This window comes from Pipra filicauda, unplaced genomic scaffold (genome assembly GCF_003945595.2).
Source record: "Pipra filicauda isolate LSUMZ 115617 unplaced genomic scaffold, ASM394559v2 scaffold2_size9829703_pilon, whole genome shotgun sequence".
NCBI classification, from domain to species: domain Eukaryota; kingdom Metazoa; phylum Chordata; class Aves; order Passeriformes; family Pipridae; genus Pipra; species Pipra filicauda.
The window spans coordinates 716,124-735,299 of record NW_024104421.1 but is presented as its reverse complement, the minus strand read 5'-3'; the positions used below and the strand labels follow the sequence as shown (position 1 = coordinate 735,299).

Below are 19,176 nucleotides of genomic sequence, written 5' to 3'. Positions count from 1 at the left end.
GTCAAGAAGAGCCCAGGAAACCCTTTTTTCACTATTATTAACAGCTGACTTCTTCTCCCAGTTTGTTCTGGACCTTTCTTTCTTCTTATTTCCCATCAGGCTTTTCTTCTACTTTTCCCTCATGCAGTCACTCTGTCTTTGTGTCTCTGTCAATTTGCTTTCCTCAATTACTTTCTCCTCCTTTCCTTTGTCTGTCATCTCATTAATTTGCTGCTCTTCCCTCCATGCTATTGCTTTCTGCTAGAGCAGAAGATACAATCTTTATTTTCTTTTATCTACCTGTACAAGATACTTCTGCAGCACAAATAACCTTCCGACTACAGAACACTAAGCAAACCTACCTCAAATTTTACCTCTTTCAGAGAATCTTTTCACATATCTATTTTTTAATTTATGAAATTTTGAAGTGGGTACTATTAATCACCATTTTAATAGCAGCACTAAAATATTAAGTAATGTCTGAATGCTATTAACAATGTCTTAACATTAGAGCTAGAAGTGGAGCCCAAATGGTTCCAAATCACCTGAAGAAACTGAATTTTTCAAAAGTGCACACAGATTTCATAGCTAGCCATCTTCATGTTGGACATACACTTGAATTTTGAGGTTTTCCATAAAGCCAAGCCTATATTTTAGGCAGAAGAACGGACATTGTTGCAGGAAATGAGTTGCAGTGTCAACAGTTTCTTGGGATAGTTACGTGCTCTGAAGAGGCAGGTGGAAGGGACTGTAGCGCAAACAGATTTTTCACTTAGTGAACATAAACTGCAAATAGGATTTGATGAATGAAATGCCACATGCAACAGCATGTGTTTATGCAACAGCAGATATCCAGGTATGGTCATATTCTAAGCCTCTGCCAGAGCAGCAGGGGGAATACAAGAACTGCATAGAGCATGTCACGTTATTTTACCAAAAACTGAGTGGTTCCCCCCCTACTCCCTCCTTGATGTTACAAATAAAACATTTTTTCAGGCTCCTCCTGCCACCCAGGATAACAGGTCATGCTTAGTCACAATGCTGTAACTGAAAATATACAGCAAAGGCTTGCAAGAAAAGCCTACTCCCATGGGAAGCATGGATGTTCTCCGGTCTAGGCTTTACCAGGATGGGTCTCTGACTGGTTATAAACCAAGGAGAGCAGTTCCAGCTACTCAGCAGTGACCTCAGAACAAAGAAAGGCATTTTCCTCTCCATGATGGTCTGTAATTTCTGCCTGTCTCAGTTTGATATCTCTCTCAGCTGCAGCGTTTGCATAACAAAACCAAACCACAGCCTAAGTAAGTGTCCTTCGTGAAGTGACAGAACACAATGACAAGCGCTTTCTAAACCCCGGTGCAAAGCCGTAGGTAAGGCATGTGATGACACACATTGGCAGCAGGAGCAATTCTCAGCCCAAGATCCCCTAAATTAAGCATTACCCAACACACCGGGGGACAGCGAAGTGCTCCAGTGAGGATACTGCCGTGTCCTGTGAGAGGGCAGGTTTGCCAGCACACAGCCTGCTTGGGTGGCATGAATTACAAGTTGTTTGCTACGGCCACCTCACAATAGTACCATTCACTAGTGCACTGGTAACACAGTGATTGGCAGATCTTTGGAACAGTACGGTGCTGCAGCTGGATAATTCCAGCATACTCCTGGTTTAAGCACAATGAGAACATTGAATTCTAATTATGTCCCCGCTTCAGTGTCCTTTCCCTGGGCAGAACAAGCCAAAATCTATTTTCATGTCTCTCCAGCAAAGTTGCACAAGGCATAAATTTGGCCATCTAGCTACACTGACAAATCTAGTGCTGCTATAATGACAAGAAAATTTCCAGTATTTACTGTTTCATTCACAAAACTTCATGGACTCATTCCACACTGAGGGAGTATCATCCCCCTTTTAAAAAAAGTGGTAAAGATTCTGCAGGACAAACAATGAAAACAGAGCTGGGAGTCAGGTAGCTGAATCCCTATTATCCTACACTATCCAAAGCACACTGCTGTCCCCACAGAATGTTGCCTCTGTACTCTGCAGCTGAGCACTGTCAGAAAAACAGCAATTTTCAAGGGTACTCGTGGCACTACAATGAAATCTGAGTTTGAACCCTGCATCTGCTGCATCGTGCAAAAACTCAATAACACTTCATATTCATGGAGGGCCAGCATCCATGGAAGTCAGGAGGTATGCTTTTTTTTCACTTGCCTGTACATTGGCTCAGTCCTTTGAAGAGTCATGTAGTCTTCCAAACCAGTTATCAGGTGCAGCTATCACCTTTCAAGATCTGAATATATGCATACACAATGGGTGTTTTTGAGATGTTTAAATAGTTGGCAGCTCATTAACTAGTCATCTAATCAGCATCTACATTGTTCAGAGGTGACCGTGGGTACAAAGGGGTAAAAATAGCTTAGAGAATGGTGGTATGTCTTGAAAGCATCATTTGAGCATTAGTGATCTGGAACACTTACTGACATGCTTCTCTCTGTCTGTCATCACTGGACAGAACTTCAAATTCTTTGAAGAAAGAGCATTTCTTCATGAATTGGATGCTGAAATACTTCTGGCTACGCTTTGGGAACATCTGACTTGCCAGAAAGTAACGATGGGAGCCACTCATGCTCAGAGCCACAGAATTTGAAGAGATGCACAGCCACAAGTTGTCTTTTAGCACCTCTGCGCTGCTTCTAAGCCAACACCTCCTCAGAGATCAAGCTGCTACAGCTGAGACTAAGCCTGATGTGTGACCTTCTGTCTGGGTAGACTCTGCCCTTCTGAGCACATGGACTGGCCCAGCAGTTGAGTATGTTATCAGCAGGCAGCATTCACACCTGCTCTAGAATCTCCTCTTTCACAGTGATATAATTAACAGTCACCTATTAGTTTTCAGAAGAGAATAATAACTTCTTTTGTTAAATCATTTTAATTTAACAGTTTATGATCTGCATTCTAATAATCATTTTGTGGATTAAACCGCCTACTCTGTTAAAGTTTTCATGCTTTATGTTACTGTACCTCCATCTTCATTGATCCAGTAGAGAAACAGATTCATTGTTCCAACTTCAGTTATTTGGTGATCTTCTCCATAGAGCCACAAAACCTGCTGGCAGCCAAACTCCAGGGCTTCTTGCTGGGCATAAATAGCAGAACCATAATTCCTTCAGAAACAAAAAGAAAGAGCAAACAGTTATGACTATCTGGTTGGGTATCTTTTAATTTTCAAGCAAGATTTTGTGCACATCTACCTTATGAGCAAGTGCTCTGCACAGTCACTGCTTGTCCCTGGGACATTTTCTTTGGAAGTACTCTACCAGTATTTTACTAGATCATTTGTATCCACAACCCAAAACTTTGAAGAGCTGAACAGCATCAACAGCTCAAAGATATCCATCCAAATTGTCTTAAAAATACCTCTTGTTCCATATTCTGGACATTCTAATTACTGCAATTAAACACCATAGGAAAGCATTTATCTTTATTTAGCAGTTGGCATCCTGGAGAGAGAATAACAATTACTCTCCAGTTCATGGCTTAAAAAAAAAACCAAGAAAAAAATCATCTACCTCATCTCATATACCTCAGATTAACAGATGAGTAATATGTATCAGATGAATCTCTTGCTGCACAAATATCAACAGAGGCACGTTATTTCTTTTCTAGTAAAAGACATTCACAGAACAAGTATCTTCAGGAGCTCCAAATGGGCCCTGATGAATTCCATATCCTTGAGGAGCAAATGTTTTCCTAAAATGCTGCCTGCAGAGCAAATCCAACTGAATAATACCTGTGCTTAGGCCTAGTTCAGCAGAAAACTGCCAGGCTAAAGTCAATGCAGATAATTGGCTCTTCTTTCCCTTAAACCCCCAAACTCCCTCTGCTCACTGCAGATGGCTTGTTGGGACAGCCTGCCAAGGCAGGAGGTCAGCAGCCAGTGCTGCTCCCTGCCCAGTTGGCAGCAGGATGCTGCACTGAAAGATGCTTCACAAAACTGATGTCTTCAGTGTCTACTGCAGCAAGGGGAAGAGCGAAAGTATTACATGGACACCTTCCAGCTCCAGTTCCCTAGCTTGAGGTGCTGCAAAAAAATCAACTTGGCAGTAATATTCAAACAAAACCATGCAACTGCATTGTATAAATAATATTTGCGAAGTACGATTTTGAAATCTTTGTTGTAGCACATTGTTTGTTTAACTACTGCATTTAATGTCTCTACATCTGCTGGATTAGGTACTTCACTAAAACCCAAATCTGCTTTGTGAGCTATATAGAGAAATGCAGAACAATGTTTTCTTACCCTCCCACTTTGCAGTCCCCTGTTCCTCCTTTCCAGGCTCTTACGTATTTTGGATCCGCCCATAAGGATATTGGATTGAAGCTTCCACTTGCAAAGTAAGGGCCTACAGGGCTCAGTATGACATACAGGAGGGCTTTAGTCGGCTTCTTCACTCCAAGGGAAGGCTGAAAATAAGGAATGTAAACAAATCAAAAGTCACTGGCATACTTCAAACATCAGGTGCTTTTGAAACACTGCCTTCAGTGGAACTGCAGCATGAGAGCTTTTATCAGGACAATGCAAAGTGCTGCAATGAAGAGAAAATATTTATGTAACTTCCCCCCATCCAAGCAACATAACAACCCTAATTTTATAGACTATCACCATTCACTTAAAGCATTCCATTTACCTATATATTACTCTAATCTTCTGAAAGAGTTCCAACCTTTTGAGAATTCAGAATTTAAGCTTAACAAGGTACTATATAATCACATGAATTAATCATAGCAGAAGCCTTCAAAGCCTTCTAGGGGAAGGAGTGGCAAGAACCACTGCTAGCAATAACAACAGTGGGGAAAACAGTCAGCTGCATTAGTGAGGAGAATTAGCCAGTGCCACTTAGAACTGGCATTGGTAGAGTTGAGTGCTGGCATTGTGAATGACTGTGTGACAACTAAAATTATTTGCCTGCTGGAAGCAGTTCACACAACAGCACAGGAAATAACCTGGAATGTAACAGATTTTTTTTCCCCCTCCTCTCTGGGGGGCTTCCTATCCTGCAAGTCATCACCATCAATACTTGAAGGTGGAGATGAAGTTTGGTACTGGATAAAGTCTGAAGCCTCTGATAGGAGACTGCTTACCTTCATCATTCTGTAAAGCTTGGGATTGACAATAGAATCACAAAATTATTATGTTGGAAGGCACCTCTGGAGGTAATTTTGTCCAACTCTCCTGCTCAAGCAGGGCTACATAGAGCTGGTTGCCCATGACTCCTGGGATCTTCTGTACAACTGAATAGGTTACTATTTTCTCTCCACTCACAGAAACCAGTCTTGTAAAAACAACAAGCTCATCTTTGGTTTCTACTGAGAAAAAGTTACTAAACTTAAATGTTCAGGACCAAAGCTAAACAAAGCACAAAAAACTAAACTGGGAGGTGGAAGGGAAAATAATAGTGTAATACTGGAACGATTGTAAAATTCAAATAAGCCTTCCCCAGGTACTGAAAGGGTTGTTTTGATTTCTGTCTAGCTTATGCCTTCAGAAAGATTTCAAACAAAATTAACTGAGATCTCGATACTTTTCCTGACTTTTACGTGATCTCAATACTTTTCCTGACTTTTACAAAGATTGTGCTGCCTGGTTTCTAATTGTGTTGACTCATAAAAGCTTAGTAGGACATGAAATCTGGAAACAACATATGACATAGTGGAAAGGCCAGATGTGCTGGCTAACCTGAAACAAAACTCAACAGCAAAAGAATTTCCAAAAAAAGGGGGGAAAAAAAATCAATGTTTAATATCACTACTTTACAGTCACTGCATGGAGATTCTTCCATCTGAAAATCTGCAACTAGTTCACAAGCATTAAATTAATGGAATCCTAGAACACACCTGAAATGTGCAGTGGTCATGTATGGTAACTACTTACAGTCGTGGATATTGCTAAAGAGTAACTTGCCTAGTTTGGAACCCTACCTTCTTCAGCTGCCTTGTCCTACGCTCTACCATGATAAGTTTCTCTCTTGCTACTGCTAAAAAAAACCCCAAACAAACACCCTCAAAATTTTCATTAAAAGAAACTCTCTGTTTCTAATTCCCTTTATCAACACAATAGGCTTGACTCACACCCATGTGAAACTCAGAGAGTACGCAGTAATACCTTATAGCAAAGGAGCTCTTATAAGGCCGTGTTTGTGTGGGTTCAATAACAAATTAACATGAGAATTTGTTCTCAGTTCTGTTAAAAGTGTCTCTCAGAAGAGCCATCTTAATTTACTGGGTAGAATCTTCTGAAATCACCTCACTAAGGTCAGGATGGAGGTATGGGTTTAAATCACAAAATGCACACAGCAAATTTCTGTTCCCTCATGCTTTCTTCAGACTATTAGGATTTTAAAGGCATGCATTAGCATGCCACAAATAACTATCCTTTCAGTGCAAATCCTAAGTTAATTTTTCTGTTCCCACTCTGAGTAGTTAATCCAAGTTTACTTTCTGTGCTCTGAACCGATGTGCCCACTAAGTGGCAGTGTGGTCAACATTAAATTTGTGCAGTAGCGCTACAGGTGAGGAACTCAAAAGTAAAAACACAAAACCAATCTGCCCCCGAACTGTAATCCTGTCATCTACTGACTGCTGCACGTTTCCCTTTATGGATGGAGGCTTTTCTCTCATACCAAAATACACAGAGGTTAAGGGGGGAAGAAAGCGTTTCGCACCTCAGTTCCAATTAAGGTAGGACGGATGTACAGGCTGGCAGCGGTTGAGTATGGGACCCACTCCTTTTCCACTTCCACGAGCTTCAGGATGCACTCTAGCAGCTCATTCTGGTCAAAAGACTGGGAAGGAAAAGCAAGGGGAGAAAAGTAAATGGAGAAATATAGCTGGAACATTCTATGGTCTTTACAGATCCAGATGCTGCAAGGAACACATCATCTTGCTTTAGTTCATTCTTTACAGAATTAAAGATACCATGGTCTCGGCCATTGTGCCTTTTTGTATAGCACCCTGCATGTCCTTCTCTGGTCCAAAGTATCATCCTGGGATACTAAAAAGGAGCCATTGACCCTTCTTGCCTCCAAAGCACATGGACAGAAGTCCCCGTGCAGCCAACACCTTTACTTTGGCGTGCAGCAAGCTAGGGTACCACCTCTTCTGCCAAAGAGTGCTTTGGGTTACAACCCCAGGGGGCCAGCAAGTCTACCAGTTTGTTACAAAGTTCCCAAGATCTTACAGCTAATAAGCCTAGGAGGAAATTCACTGGCCAAGATGCAACTGCTAAAAGCAGTATTAAGTTGCTGGCACGACCAAAAACGAAGGCAGTCAAAGCCTCAATGACTTAACTGGACTGGAAAGAAGAAAAGGAAACCATTAACACCATAACAGATTAATCAGCTGTCTGCATGCAAATACCTGCACCATTCCTCAGAAACAGACTGTACATCTGAAACAGTAGGGAAACAACAAAGAAAGCAAAACATTGTTCTGATTTTTTTAAAAAGCGTGTCAAACAGTTTCTTTCACTGAATAAGATCTGTTAACAAAGTTTAACTGCACTATGGAAGAGTTAGAGCGTTTGATAAACAGTACACTACTTAAAAGTTTCAGAGGTTTGCACTCTGAAAATGGAAATATGCTCTGACTTATGGAGAGCAAGATGCCTTGGCTACGTACTGGCAGAGTTGTCCTCCTTGCTGACCGTGCCATCCTGTCCATGTTGAGAGTTGGCCGGAACAGGCGGATTTTGCCATCCACTCCTCGGTAAGCCTTCATTCCTTCAAACAGCTACCAAGCCAAAAAAAAAGGAGAGAAAAGAAACCAAATAATGATTGAGATGTGTCATCCCACAGGGATCTGTGCAAATGCAGAGCACACCCTTTGAAAATAAAAGAACTTAACTATTCCTGCTCACAGTGCTCAAACATAAATGCTAACTAGTGAATCCTGGCAACACACTCATGTGAGATAGGATTATGAAGTTTGTATTATGAAGATGACCTGTCTATAATTCAGGCGTGTCTTTCTCTGTCAGGGAACTTAATGATAACCCTTTTTTTTTTTCCCATAGTTTGGTTACAGCAATTAAAATTTGTAACATGTGTTTGACTTAACTCCCTTACATCCTGACTGATACCTATGATTAAGCCAAAACAGTATTCTCCCTTACATAAAGGATCTATAGAATTTTACGTTAATAATTTTTAAGTCTCTGTCCGAAACACATTTTTGGTACGAAGTGTAAGATAAGGTAATTAAGAGAATTCTGTTAAAAGTTCTTGTAGTTGTAGCAGGATCTTAGTCACTTATTTCCCCATATATGCCTATGCTGTGGAAGGGGGCTTAGCCTACATGAGAGATGGATGCATCAGCCTTACAATAGAGGAAACATGCATGAAAATATTTTCTTTATATACTTTACAGGAAATGTAAATTCAACATAATTATCCTATCTGACTGCAGAATCCACACGACTGGTGTTGACCACCATTTTACCAGAAACCCCTATACAATCAGTGCCCTCCCAGCAGAATGCCCTACAGCACCTCCTAATCACAACAAAAGCCATATGCCCACAAAATACCCACAGTTATTTTCAGATAAATAAATACCCATAGTTATTTTTACAGATTGATAATTTCTGGTTATACTTAAAGACAAAAACCTGATGTATGATATAAGCTCACACTAATAGATACATATATATACATGTATTATTTAGATTAAGTATTAAAAGGCCACTTAAGCTTATAGACAAGAGTTCAGACTTTTAGAATTTATTTTCTAAAGCATTTCTTTATATGTGAATTTCAATAGAAGTTCTATGAATTTAACTGCATCACTGCTGTCAGTCTCCTCAGGCTTCTCCTCCTCTGACTGTTCCACGAGTGGCTGGAACTACATAACATGTTGTTGGAAGTCTACACACACAGCTTTTTTATTTGGAAAAAAAAAAAATCCTGTATTTGTGTACAAGTAATGTAGTAGAATACTCCAGGTTTCATTATTATTAAATTCTGTAATATCTTCCCTCAAGGGTCAGTGAAACGCAGTGTTTAGAAAGCTTTCGTGCAGTCCCATGGCAGAGCTAGGTCCTTCCACATGACAAATTTTAATTGGGTTGTAACTGGGTTGCAGGAATCCTGACAATTTTCCTCAGGCTATGTGCCAACTAAGTAGCAGAACCAGAATTAAAACCCAGAACTTTTTTACCTTCAAAATTTAACTTATTCCAATGGCAATGCCAACCTTATTAAAAGCTTTACAGGCAGTTTTGAAAAAGAAATTGTTCCCAGGGTAAACACTGTAGCGACAAGAAAAAAGGTCGTATCTTTAATAAAGGATGGCATAGCTGGTGATATGGATGATACTTGGAAACAATTTTTATCGGGCCAGTTACTAACTAATGCCACATTTTTGGAATGCTACTTTCTTATCGCTTTTATCCACCCCACCCACCCTTCTCCCAAACACATTCACAGAACTTTTAATGAGAGGGAAAAGGGAGGAATGCCACTACTAAGATCTGATCGATGGTTTGAGAGAAGCAAGAATCACATCATTACTGAAACACAAAGCCTTCACAAGATGTTAAATGTTTTTCTCCAAAAATAAATACTTTTAACCTTCCAGAGCTCAGTAAAACCTTTCACTCATTAAAAGGGAAGATAGTAATGTGTTCCAGAAATGCTTAACTTGAATAAAAGCAATTGTTGTGGTTTGGTTGATGGTTGGTTGCTACAATGGTGTGAAAACAGTATTATCTGACATCTGTACATCACGGGAGCTGGATCTGGAGTTCAGCAGATCCAGATTATCACACTGCATCATGGAAGGCAAGGAGGAAGGGGAGGGAATGCCAAATTCATCACTTTTATTATACCCACTGTGTATTCATTGAGCCACAGCAATGACACCAGATTCTCCTCTGTCTGTCCTCTTGGCTAGAGGAAACGTGATGCAATAAGGATAAAAGAATAAAAAAAGAATGGAAAAAAATAAGAGCATATTCATATTAGCAATGATTTCAGACTGGGCCAGAGGCCAAGCATTAAAGCAATATGGTACTAAGAGTGAAATACAGATTTGGGACTCCAGCGTGGTTTCTTACTTCTTGGGCAGATCAAGAGCTGCAGCCTTAGTCACAGGGGCCTGTTTAAATTTACACAGGACCTTTGAAGACTTGGTGACTAGATGGGGAAAAAGTCACTAAACACAAAAAAAATGGTGAAGGCAGGAGCTCAAGGACAACAAGCAGGGAAAAGCTTGATCCTTCCCTTATACCTGAGGTTAAAATAAAAAAATATAATAATAATAATAATAAAAAAAGAGAAGTAATGAAAGAAGCACGAGCAACTCCACACACTTCAGTGGAGACACTCCCACGTAGCCAGAAGTGGGAGGAGAAGTGGGCTTCCATTTCAGGATATGTGCTCTACCAAGGCTCCCACACAGGTGTGAGTACAGCCAAAGCTGCTCTGGAGACACAAAGGGCAGCTTTAGACAGAAAGCAGCTAAGCACAGAAACTGTTAACCACGCTGGCTTCCGACTTAACATTTCACTTCCCAAAGTTTCTTGTTGGACACTCTCTGCTTAAATACACTCATGTGTGCTGAATGCATCAGATCCAGTTCTGAGCTCTCCAGACTCGTTCGGAGTTTCAAACAAGCACCTCTCTAGTCTGTCCTGCAATCCAACCTATCAACCTTTAAACCAGCTTAAAATAACTTTCACAAGGTGCAGGTTCAGTCCCCAAACTAAAGCTGCTCTTGGAATTTCTCATGGTCTTATCCAGCGCTGCATTAAGTTCCATCAGAGAGAGTAACTGGACCCATCCACTATCAGTAAAACAGAATGCTTTCTCAAATGGATTTGTCACCACACAAGAAAGGGCTCACCTTCACTAGGCCAGAGCTGCTTCTGAGTTGTTCTAACCCAAACATAACCCTGTTGTAAATAATGCAATTATTCTGGAAGGACATCAGTGAACAAAACAAAACATAACTCAATACTAATAAACTTAAGGCAGTAATAGTCCTTGTGTTACAAAGCTGTGGCTTCAAGAGCTAATAAAACAAAATAGTGGTTTCCAAATCAGTTCTCTACTTACTTCTATAGCATAATGCAGGGATGAGGAGGCTGGATGCAATGAAAGATTCTCCAGTGGCTTAATATAGGGTTTCTCCCATCCTGAAGCCAAGGACCATTCAATTGTCAGCATATTATCAGTGAACACAGTTCCAAATACCAAACCACTGGGGTCTGGTTTTTCCTTGAAAGTTGTAGCTGGCGTGATAATCAAGTCGGAAGCCTGAAGGAACATGGGGACAAAAATGAAGCGTATCAAAATAATTAAGTCAGACTGATTTAAAAACGATTCTGCATCAGTGAACATGGACAAACTTTGATATTTTCTCTGTAGGGACATTTAATGACATAATGGTTACAGGCAGATAACCTCAAAGTAGCTGGTAAAGTATTCACACTGTGCACACACACATATACACAGTGCTGTTATACAAGAAGCAGCATATTTTGAAACCCTGCTAAGTTGGGGAAGCAGTACAAGGTGCGAAACCAGAAAGCAGATGAAAATCTCTTGGACACTTAGGTTAACACATCTGTACAAGTTCCAGAAACACCCCGTTGCTGTATCTCAGAACATAAGCTGATCACCAGAAATTAATCCCTCTCACAACTAAGTGGATGTTATGCCAACTTTCCATTAATACATAAAACCAACGTGAGATCAGGGCCAGCAGTCAGCAGATTACCTGTGTCACAGCTTGTTCATTCCCATTCTTACTTTCCTAGAAAGATCCCATTAAGTAAAAAAAGGCTAAATGTTTCCCTGCATGAGGGATTGTAGCTGCAGAGATGTACCCACGGGGCTTTGTGCTGGTTTTATCTGGGATAGAGTTAATTTTCTTTATGGTGCCTTCTATGGTGTGAATCATCCTAAAGAACAGCAGGCAAGGAAGGAAAGCAGGATCCTCTTTTATACACAGGTATGGGCTAAACAACTAGAGAGGGCTACAGAGTGGGCAGATTTGATCCACCCTCTCCACTCTCTTTCTAGGCCATCTGAGCATTTAAACTGTGCTGGTCAGAGGCAAGGGAGAATTCAAAGAATCACAATCAGAGCTCCGTTTTCTGTCCTAACATGACTCAGAAAGCACTGACCCTTATTACAGACCCCCAAGTGAAAGTTTGCTCTTCCATGTTGGGTGCATATAGAATAGACTGGAACATAAGTAATTCAGACTGCTGTTAAAATGATTTGCAAATGCACTAAAAAGGCAGTTCTGCAAGACATATCACTGACGTGGCCTTCTCAAACCCAGCACATGTTTTGCAAAATGAGTCAAAACCAGTCCCAAGCTTCTGAAAAAGAACACATGCACTCCTGCCTCTGTAAACAACCTAACTTTCAAGATGTCTTTAATGCACAAAAGTCTGTTTTTTATTGATTGGTTGTTTTGGTTTAGGTTTGGTTTTGTTTTTTTTTTTTCCTTTGCTTAATGGCTTAGATGTGAAATTAACTTAAAGCAGGAGCACACGAATAGCTAAAAGCCTGTTTCAAACTCTCTCCAATTATAGGGCTTGTCTAGATATTACAGTGCATTAGCCTTTTTGAACTAATACATAATCTGATAAAACAACAATTACTCTTCTTAACTCTTCTCTTTATTCTTCTGACAGTAAATGCTCCAATGGGAAAAGCACTACTTATTGGTGTCCTGAAAATAAAAATTAATTTTACCTGGCAACCTCTTATCACATGCTCTAGAAAAAAAAGACATCACAGAAGAACATGGATCAAAATAAAAGCCACAGAAGAGTGTTTGCCATTATCCACAATGCAAGACTCAGCTCAGGAAAAAGCTCATGCAGGAGCAAGATGTCAGTGGGGCTTTCTCTGCACACAATCACAGCTTCTTCCAGTGGTGTCAACAGCTCTCCCTGGAGTCCAGGCTTCCTCCTCGCCTCAGTTCACTTTCACTGGGATAATTATCTTTACAATAAGCTGGTCTGGGGGCCATAATTATCATATGGAGTCTCATGCCCTAGAGCTCCCATCAGTGTGCTGACTCCTGTTTTTATGCCTCAGTTTGCCACTTCCTCAGTGGTGGAGGCACAACTAGTTGAAAGGCAGCACTTCAAAATCGTTTGCTAAGCTTGTTGGGGCTAACAATTAGCTTTTATTTGAGGATGAGGAAGGATTTTAACCTGGCTGTTCTTACAGACCCACAAGCACACGTGGAGGGAGCAGCAAGCTGCAGCCACAAGCAACGAAACATGTTCACTTGGGAGCATTTGGGCTCCAGTTTTGCCACCAAAGATACTTCTCCAGATTTGGAGATGTGGAGTTCAAGAGGCCAGCCAAGAACTCACTGCTGCAAGTGACTGCTCAGAGCAGTGGCCCACACTACTTAGTTCTCAGCCCCAAGGACTGGGGACTTTCTGCAGTCACAAGCAGAAATCACTCACTGGATTTCAGGTTGAGTCACTTGAAGGCAGAAAGTGTAGAGAAGTAGGTATGATGCTTGTTCAGAAAAGAAGCAAATCATTTCCAGAACACAGAGCTTCCTGGAGCTGCACACCCTGAACAAGGAGACCAACTACTGTTTCTTACCTCCTTTATCATTTAGGGAAACCTGCTTTTTTCAACCATCGTGCCAACACCTGATTCAACCACGTCAGGTACAGCACTTCATCCATAACAATTCCTTCAAACAACAGCAGGAACACTCTGTATCAGACCTCAAATATAGGTTAAACTGCTCAGACCAGTAGGGCAACTATCATTCAACAGGCAAAAAGGCAGTTTTTCTCTCATCCTTATAATCCTGTTAAGCTCTCAGAAGCTGCATTTAAGATTTTTTTTGACATTACTTTCTTAAGGCTCTTTCCCCTTACCCATTATAATGTCTTTTTTCTCCTTCTTTTTACCAAGCAGTGCAAGTTAACAGTGTACAAAAGCACCTAAAGCTTTCAAAATCACAATGCTTTTCACGTCAAGACACCATCAAGAGCTGCAATGCATTTAATGTTTTTTTTTTCCATGGAGGGTGATGCGCTGGGAGGAGAGGTTGGAGGATCATCCTTGGAGTACTCTGTCCCACAGCGTGGTCTGCACAAAGTATTGCCACCACCCTCAACCTCTGCTAGTTCCCTGAGTAATAAGGCTCCCAACACAACACTTTGCCTGGCTCACAGAGTCTTTTGGCTTCACTTGGCCAAGCAGTACCAGCAGGAGGGAAACCAAACTCTCAAAAGAACCTGCACAATGGGAGCAGAGCAAGGCCAGATGACTAATACCAGGGGTACTGATTAAGCATCAGTGCCTATTACATTAATATCACTCATTAAAAGATTACCACAATGCTCCCCTGGTATTACCTATGACCTTTATAAACAGCAATTTATTTCTTTCCTTTGCCAACATTCCCCCAGCCCTGAAAGCATCATGTTGAGGATGCATTAGGGATTGGCATTAGCACCCATCCAGATCTCCGCTGTTTGTACTGCCAACACACAGGGGAAGTTTCAGCTGGTTTATGTTTTTCTTGCTTTGTTTACCAACATGTTCTCAAGCACCTTCTGGCGCTGCTGCCTAATAAAAACCATTGAACTGGAAGGAAAACCAGTAAAAGCAGAACAAAAAGGGTAAGGGAGGTAAAAAAGAAGCGGATGGGACACATGATCTATTGAGTACAGCTATTTGGCCTCTCTCGCCTAAAGCAGAATGACAAAGACATAGTTCCAGGCCTGCAAACTCTCCAGGTTGCAGCAGAACAGCACATACAAGATGTATGTGCCTATGGCCCAGCCAAAGACGCTCTGGTAAGGAATAGGAAGAATCAGATTGCCTTGCCTGTATAGGGAGTGGTGGGAAGCCAGTTGGATAATGTTGATTTTCAAGGCTTTCATAGTACACCTACAAACAGCCGGTGGCTCACACAGACACACTTTCTTTGAAAAGCCCCTCATCTGAAAAGTGCCTGCTGACTCCAATGCAGCATCTTCCAGGGCGAAGCTTTACCCAGCCCAAGTAAAGAAGACATAATGTGACCTCTGGAAACTCAAATTCATCATTTGATCAAAACAGATCTTTTCAATTATGAGCTGGGTCAAATTAAAAGTGACGTGCTGGCCAGTGTCAATTCTAAGCAAAGCTGCAACAAGACATCCTGGTGCCTCTAGCCAAGTTGTCAGCTTAAGGCTTGTTCTACCCAGCCTTTGCAATACCCTTAAGTGGATCTGGAGCTGAGAGCAGCCTCTGGCCAGAGCTGTGACTGTCATTACTCCATTCCTACCTTTCTTACCCCAGACAAACATCTCAAGTAGATACAGAAGGCAAGCACATATTTTGTCCTACTCTTTTCACCAAGTTTTGTCAATGCCTTCCCAAATGACCCTTGGCTGTAGCTATTTTCACTGCACTGAAAATACTAGACCATAAGCAGTAGGCTAGGCAGCTCTAACAGGTGGTAACTCATTTGACATACCTAAATTTTTCTAAACACTGTGCTGGGTCAGGCATTTCTCTCACTTACTTGAGTAAAAGCAGACCTGGCAGCCTCAGCTGTAAAACAGCTTACAGGTTACCTCACTATAGCAGCAAGTTTCAGCAGAGATCCTCAACACATTAACATCCACTCAGTGAGACTGAATGTAACCTGTTCTGAAGCAACCTCCCTGACTTCCAGTCAAGGTGATTCATTCAAGATCATGAAGCAACCGCAGTAATTATTTTTTATTACTTATGCTGAGTTTGTAAGCGTATCCTAGGAGATATCAGGGCCTTCTGATGCAATAACAAACATGGAAGCGTGGACAAATTCAAGTAACTCATTTTGCCCTTGCACTTGTGAATGGCAAAATGTGGTTGCAGCAGTGGAGCCAATTTGGAGAGGGAGAAAGATTACAAAGAGCATGGGGAATTACTGTGAAGGGAAAAGGTGACAGGGCATAGCTGGGAGGAGCTGGAGGGATTGAGGCTGGGACTGGACAGAATGGTTTTGAGGAGGGCTCCAGGGATCAAGATCCTGCCTTTCAGTCCTTATGGCTGTGGCACCCTCATTATTGCTTCTGGGCCCTCCCCAGCACACACATCTCTATCCAAGGAAGCCATTCTTTCTGATGGAGCAGCTACTTTTGCCCCACAGCACCTTCTACCTGGCCTCCTCCTAAATGACAGGCTGAGGAGAAAAGGTCTGCACTGCCAAGGAGAACCAGTGATGGGGAACTTTGCTCCAGACCCTTCCTCAGCTCTGTTGCTCTTCTCCGGACACGCTCCAGCACCTCAATGTCTTTTCCGAAGTGAGAGGCCCAAAACTGAACGCAGGATTCAAGGCACAGCCTCACCAGTGCTGAGTACAGAGAGATGATTACTTCACAAGTCCTGCTGGCCACACTATTGCTGACACAAGCCAGGATGCCATCGGCCTTCTCGGCACACTGGTGTTCACACACGTTTGGTTGCTGTCAACCAGCACCCCCAGATCTTTTTCTATCAGCCAGCTTTCCAGCCACTCTTCTCCACAGCTGGAAGGTTTCCTGGGGTTGCTGTGAGTTGTGGTTGAGTGCCTGACAGGTCAGGAATCAGACCTGTGCAGACTGGTGGTGGGAACGATGATGGGACATTGAACAGATCCTGGTTTTCAATATGCTTAGGATATCACTCCAGAGCAGCGCTTTGCCCATGTAGGATGTTCACATGTCTGAGCCCCATCTGCCCCACAGTCTCTGCCTTGCCCAGGGTGCCCTGGTCGGGCCAGGCTCCAGCACCCTGGCACTGGGAGCACATGTCCTACCATGTCCTGGGGAGCAGTGGGAGCACACCCGGGCTGATAGTGAGGCTGCCACCAGACCTGGGCCACCTTGGGCCCCCTGCTCTGGACTCCATTCCCTGTTCTGGCTGAGTTGGGATGCCTGATCCAGGCACTGCCCCGGCTGCCACAGCATGGCAACAGCCTGGGCTCAGGGAAGCTGCGACCCATTGGGGTGCTGCCAATTTTGGGAGGTTGTGGATACTAGGCTGACCGAAGTTGCTTGTTGATGCACCTCTGGAAGCCAAAAACCTGTTTTTTCTTAAGGAGGCTTCTTTTTGGCCTTGCAGCCAATGAGCAAGACACCAACTTTCTCCTCTAATTCAGCTGTGTTGTTTTTCAGATGTCCAGCTGCAGGTGGCAGAGGATTGCACCCATTTTCTTGCTGACCTGAGCAGTGATCTTATCCAGCTGGAGAAGCTTATCCATTAGATATTCCAGCCCAGCAGCCTCATACAGAAGGATTCAAGCTACTCTGTGTTGGATGTAATTGCTTCTCTAGAACAGGTACTATGAGCAGCCCATAGGGAATTGCAAATTGGTCCAGGAAGAGCCTTCCACCCCATGGACCTGTTTTCTGCAGCCTGATGTCATGAATTATGCTTAATAACTAGTACTGCATGAAAAATAGCTTGTGCAAAACTCTTGAGAGGAATCAGGGGTGACACAGCACCTTGTCCATCAGTGGCATCTGAGCAGAGCCAGGCTGAGCAACTAGAAGGTAGGAAAAGGTTATGGAGACTATATGTGGTGTTAGGGCAACTGGTATTTTCCTCCTCCATCGAGACAAAATAAGCAATCACCTGTTCTGCCTGTTCCCAGACCTTGTCTTAGAAACAAAAATGCTGAATGTTGCTAAAGTAGATGAAACCAACTGCACCCTCTTCTAGCAGGTGTTACTTTTGTCTGGTTTGTCTGACTTACTATCTCTCAGCTCTATCCACTAATCACTAGCTGACACCACAACAGCATTTACTTCAGTAAAAAAAGAGGATATTTATGTCCTACGGGCCTTGAGTAAACCAAGGTCTGTGGTTTGTTTCTTTTCCCATCCCTCTTTCTTTGGAAAAGGCTGTTAGTTTTCTGGGGCAGAGACCATCACTTTTCATATAGGGCTACACCTGTATGGCTCTGATACCAATAATTAAGTCTATAATAAAAATAAGAAGAACACTAAGAGTTCTATCAACTCAGAACAGAATAAAAAAGAGTCAAATAAATCCTTAGAAATCTATTGCTAGCTTGTAGTTATAAAATTAATGTTAATGTAAGTTATCCCATAATGCCTTTGTCATCAATACTATTTCAAATTTACAGCAGAGCCTGGGGCTTGAAAATGGAAAGCGTGCCAAGATATAACAAGATTTGAACAGGAAGAAAGCTCTAATTTTCCTACTATAAAAAAAAATCAAGAGAAACAAAATATATAAAAAAAGGTCTTCTGCAACCTCAGGGAAAATACCCAGAATTTTTTCAGCGTAAAGCTTCCCTGAGACTTCATCTGAGAATATGTTAGCACATGTAATTGGACTGGGGCCTGGAATTGTTGCATCAGACTGACTGTACACTGGGTAATAAACCACAGAACAAATGACAAAGCAAAAGAAAGTCAAAGCTCTGCATCAGCTGCGAGTCAGTCATGGAAACAACAGAAAACATGGCTGGAAGGACTTTGTCTGGTCCATCCTCTGCAAGGCATCCAACCTAAACTATTCATAACAGATACTTATCAAATGCTTGTTAAACCAAAGAATGAAATACTGCTACACTCTGCAAGCATTGGGAAGAAAAGAAGGGCAGCACAGCACACTGCTGGCTTCTTTAACCTTTCCCCTGATCTGACAGATGCCCCGACTCTGATGCAGGAATCTTTGATCCGGAGCAGTAGGCAGGGAAGTAAACCTGCTCTGACAAGACAACAGATGAGTGGCTGGAATTGACATAAACTTCTTGCCTTAGAGAATGAAAAGGGCACCCAGGGCAGCAGCACAGCTGAAAACACAGTCTGAAGCTCCCAAAACATACCAGAAAGGAAATAAAGATGTTGGAAAGCTACAGTAAGGCTAGACTATAAAGCACTGAAGAAACTTATTTTGTTCTAAAAAAACCACTCAAGCACATGGATAATGCATAATATCATTTAATTCAATAGCACTAACTAAATTTTAAGAGTTTTTCCATATGTTTCTGAAATGCTGCCCGTGCAACTTCCCACTGATTTGATCCAAAGCCCATTTAAGTTAATCAAGACCCCTTCCTCCAGCTTTGTAGGAATTTGGATTCTAAGGGAGGCAAAACTACCTGAATCTTTATAGCCTCACCCATTTCTACTACTTCAGGAAAATTATATGAATTTATAA

At 42.0% G+C, this 19,176-nt stretch overlaps 1 protein-coding gene across 2 annotated transcripts in view; it reads right to left on the bottom strand.

Annotated features, from left to right (window-relative positions):
• BCAT1 (branched chain amino acid transaminase 1) overlaps positions 1 to 19,176 on the bottom strand; it is a 61,817-nt gene that overhangs the window by 18,207 nt on the left and 24,434 nt on the right. Inside the window, exons 3-8 of one of the 2 annotated variants that reach the window (XM_039383205.1) lie at positions 11,092 to 11,292; positions 9,868 to 9,924; positions 7,658 to 7,768; positions 6,703 to 6,822; positions 4,281 to 4,444; positions 3,002 to 3,144 (exon numbers count right to left, since the gene is read on the bottom strand). In XM_039383205.1, coding sequence (XP_039239139.1) covers positions 3,002 to 3,144; positions 4,281 to 4,444; positions 6,703 to 6,822; positions 7,658 to 7,768; positions 9,868 to 9,924; positions 11,092 to 11,292 — 796 coding nt within the window. The remainder of the gene's footprint in view (positions 1 to 3,001; positions 3,145 to 4,280; positions 4,445 to 6,702; positions 6,823 to 7,657; positions 7,769 to 9,867; positions 9,925 to 11,091; positions 11,293 to 19,176) is intronic. The other variant, XM_027726655.2, reaches the window with a different exon arrangement.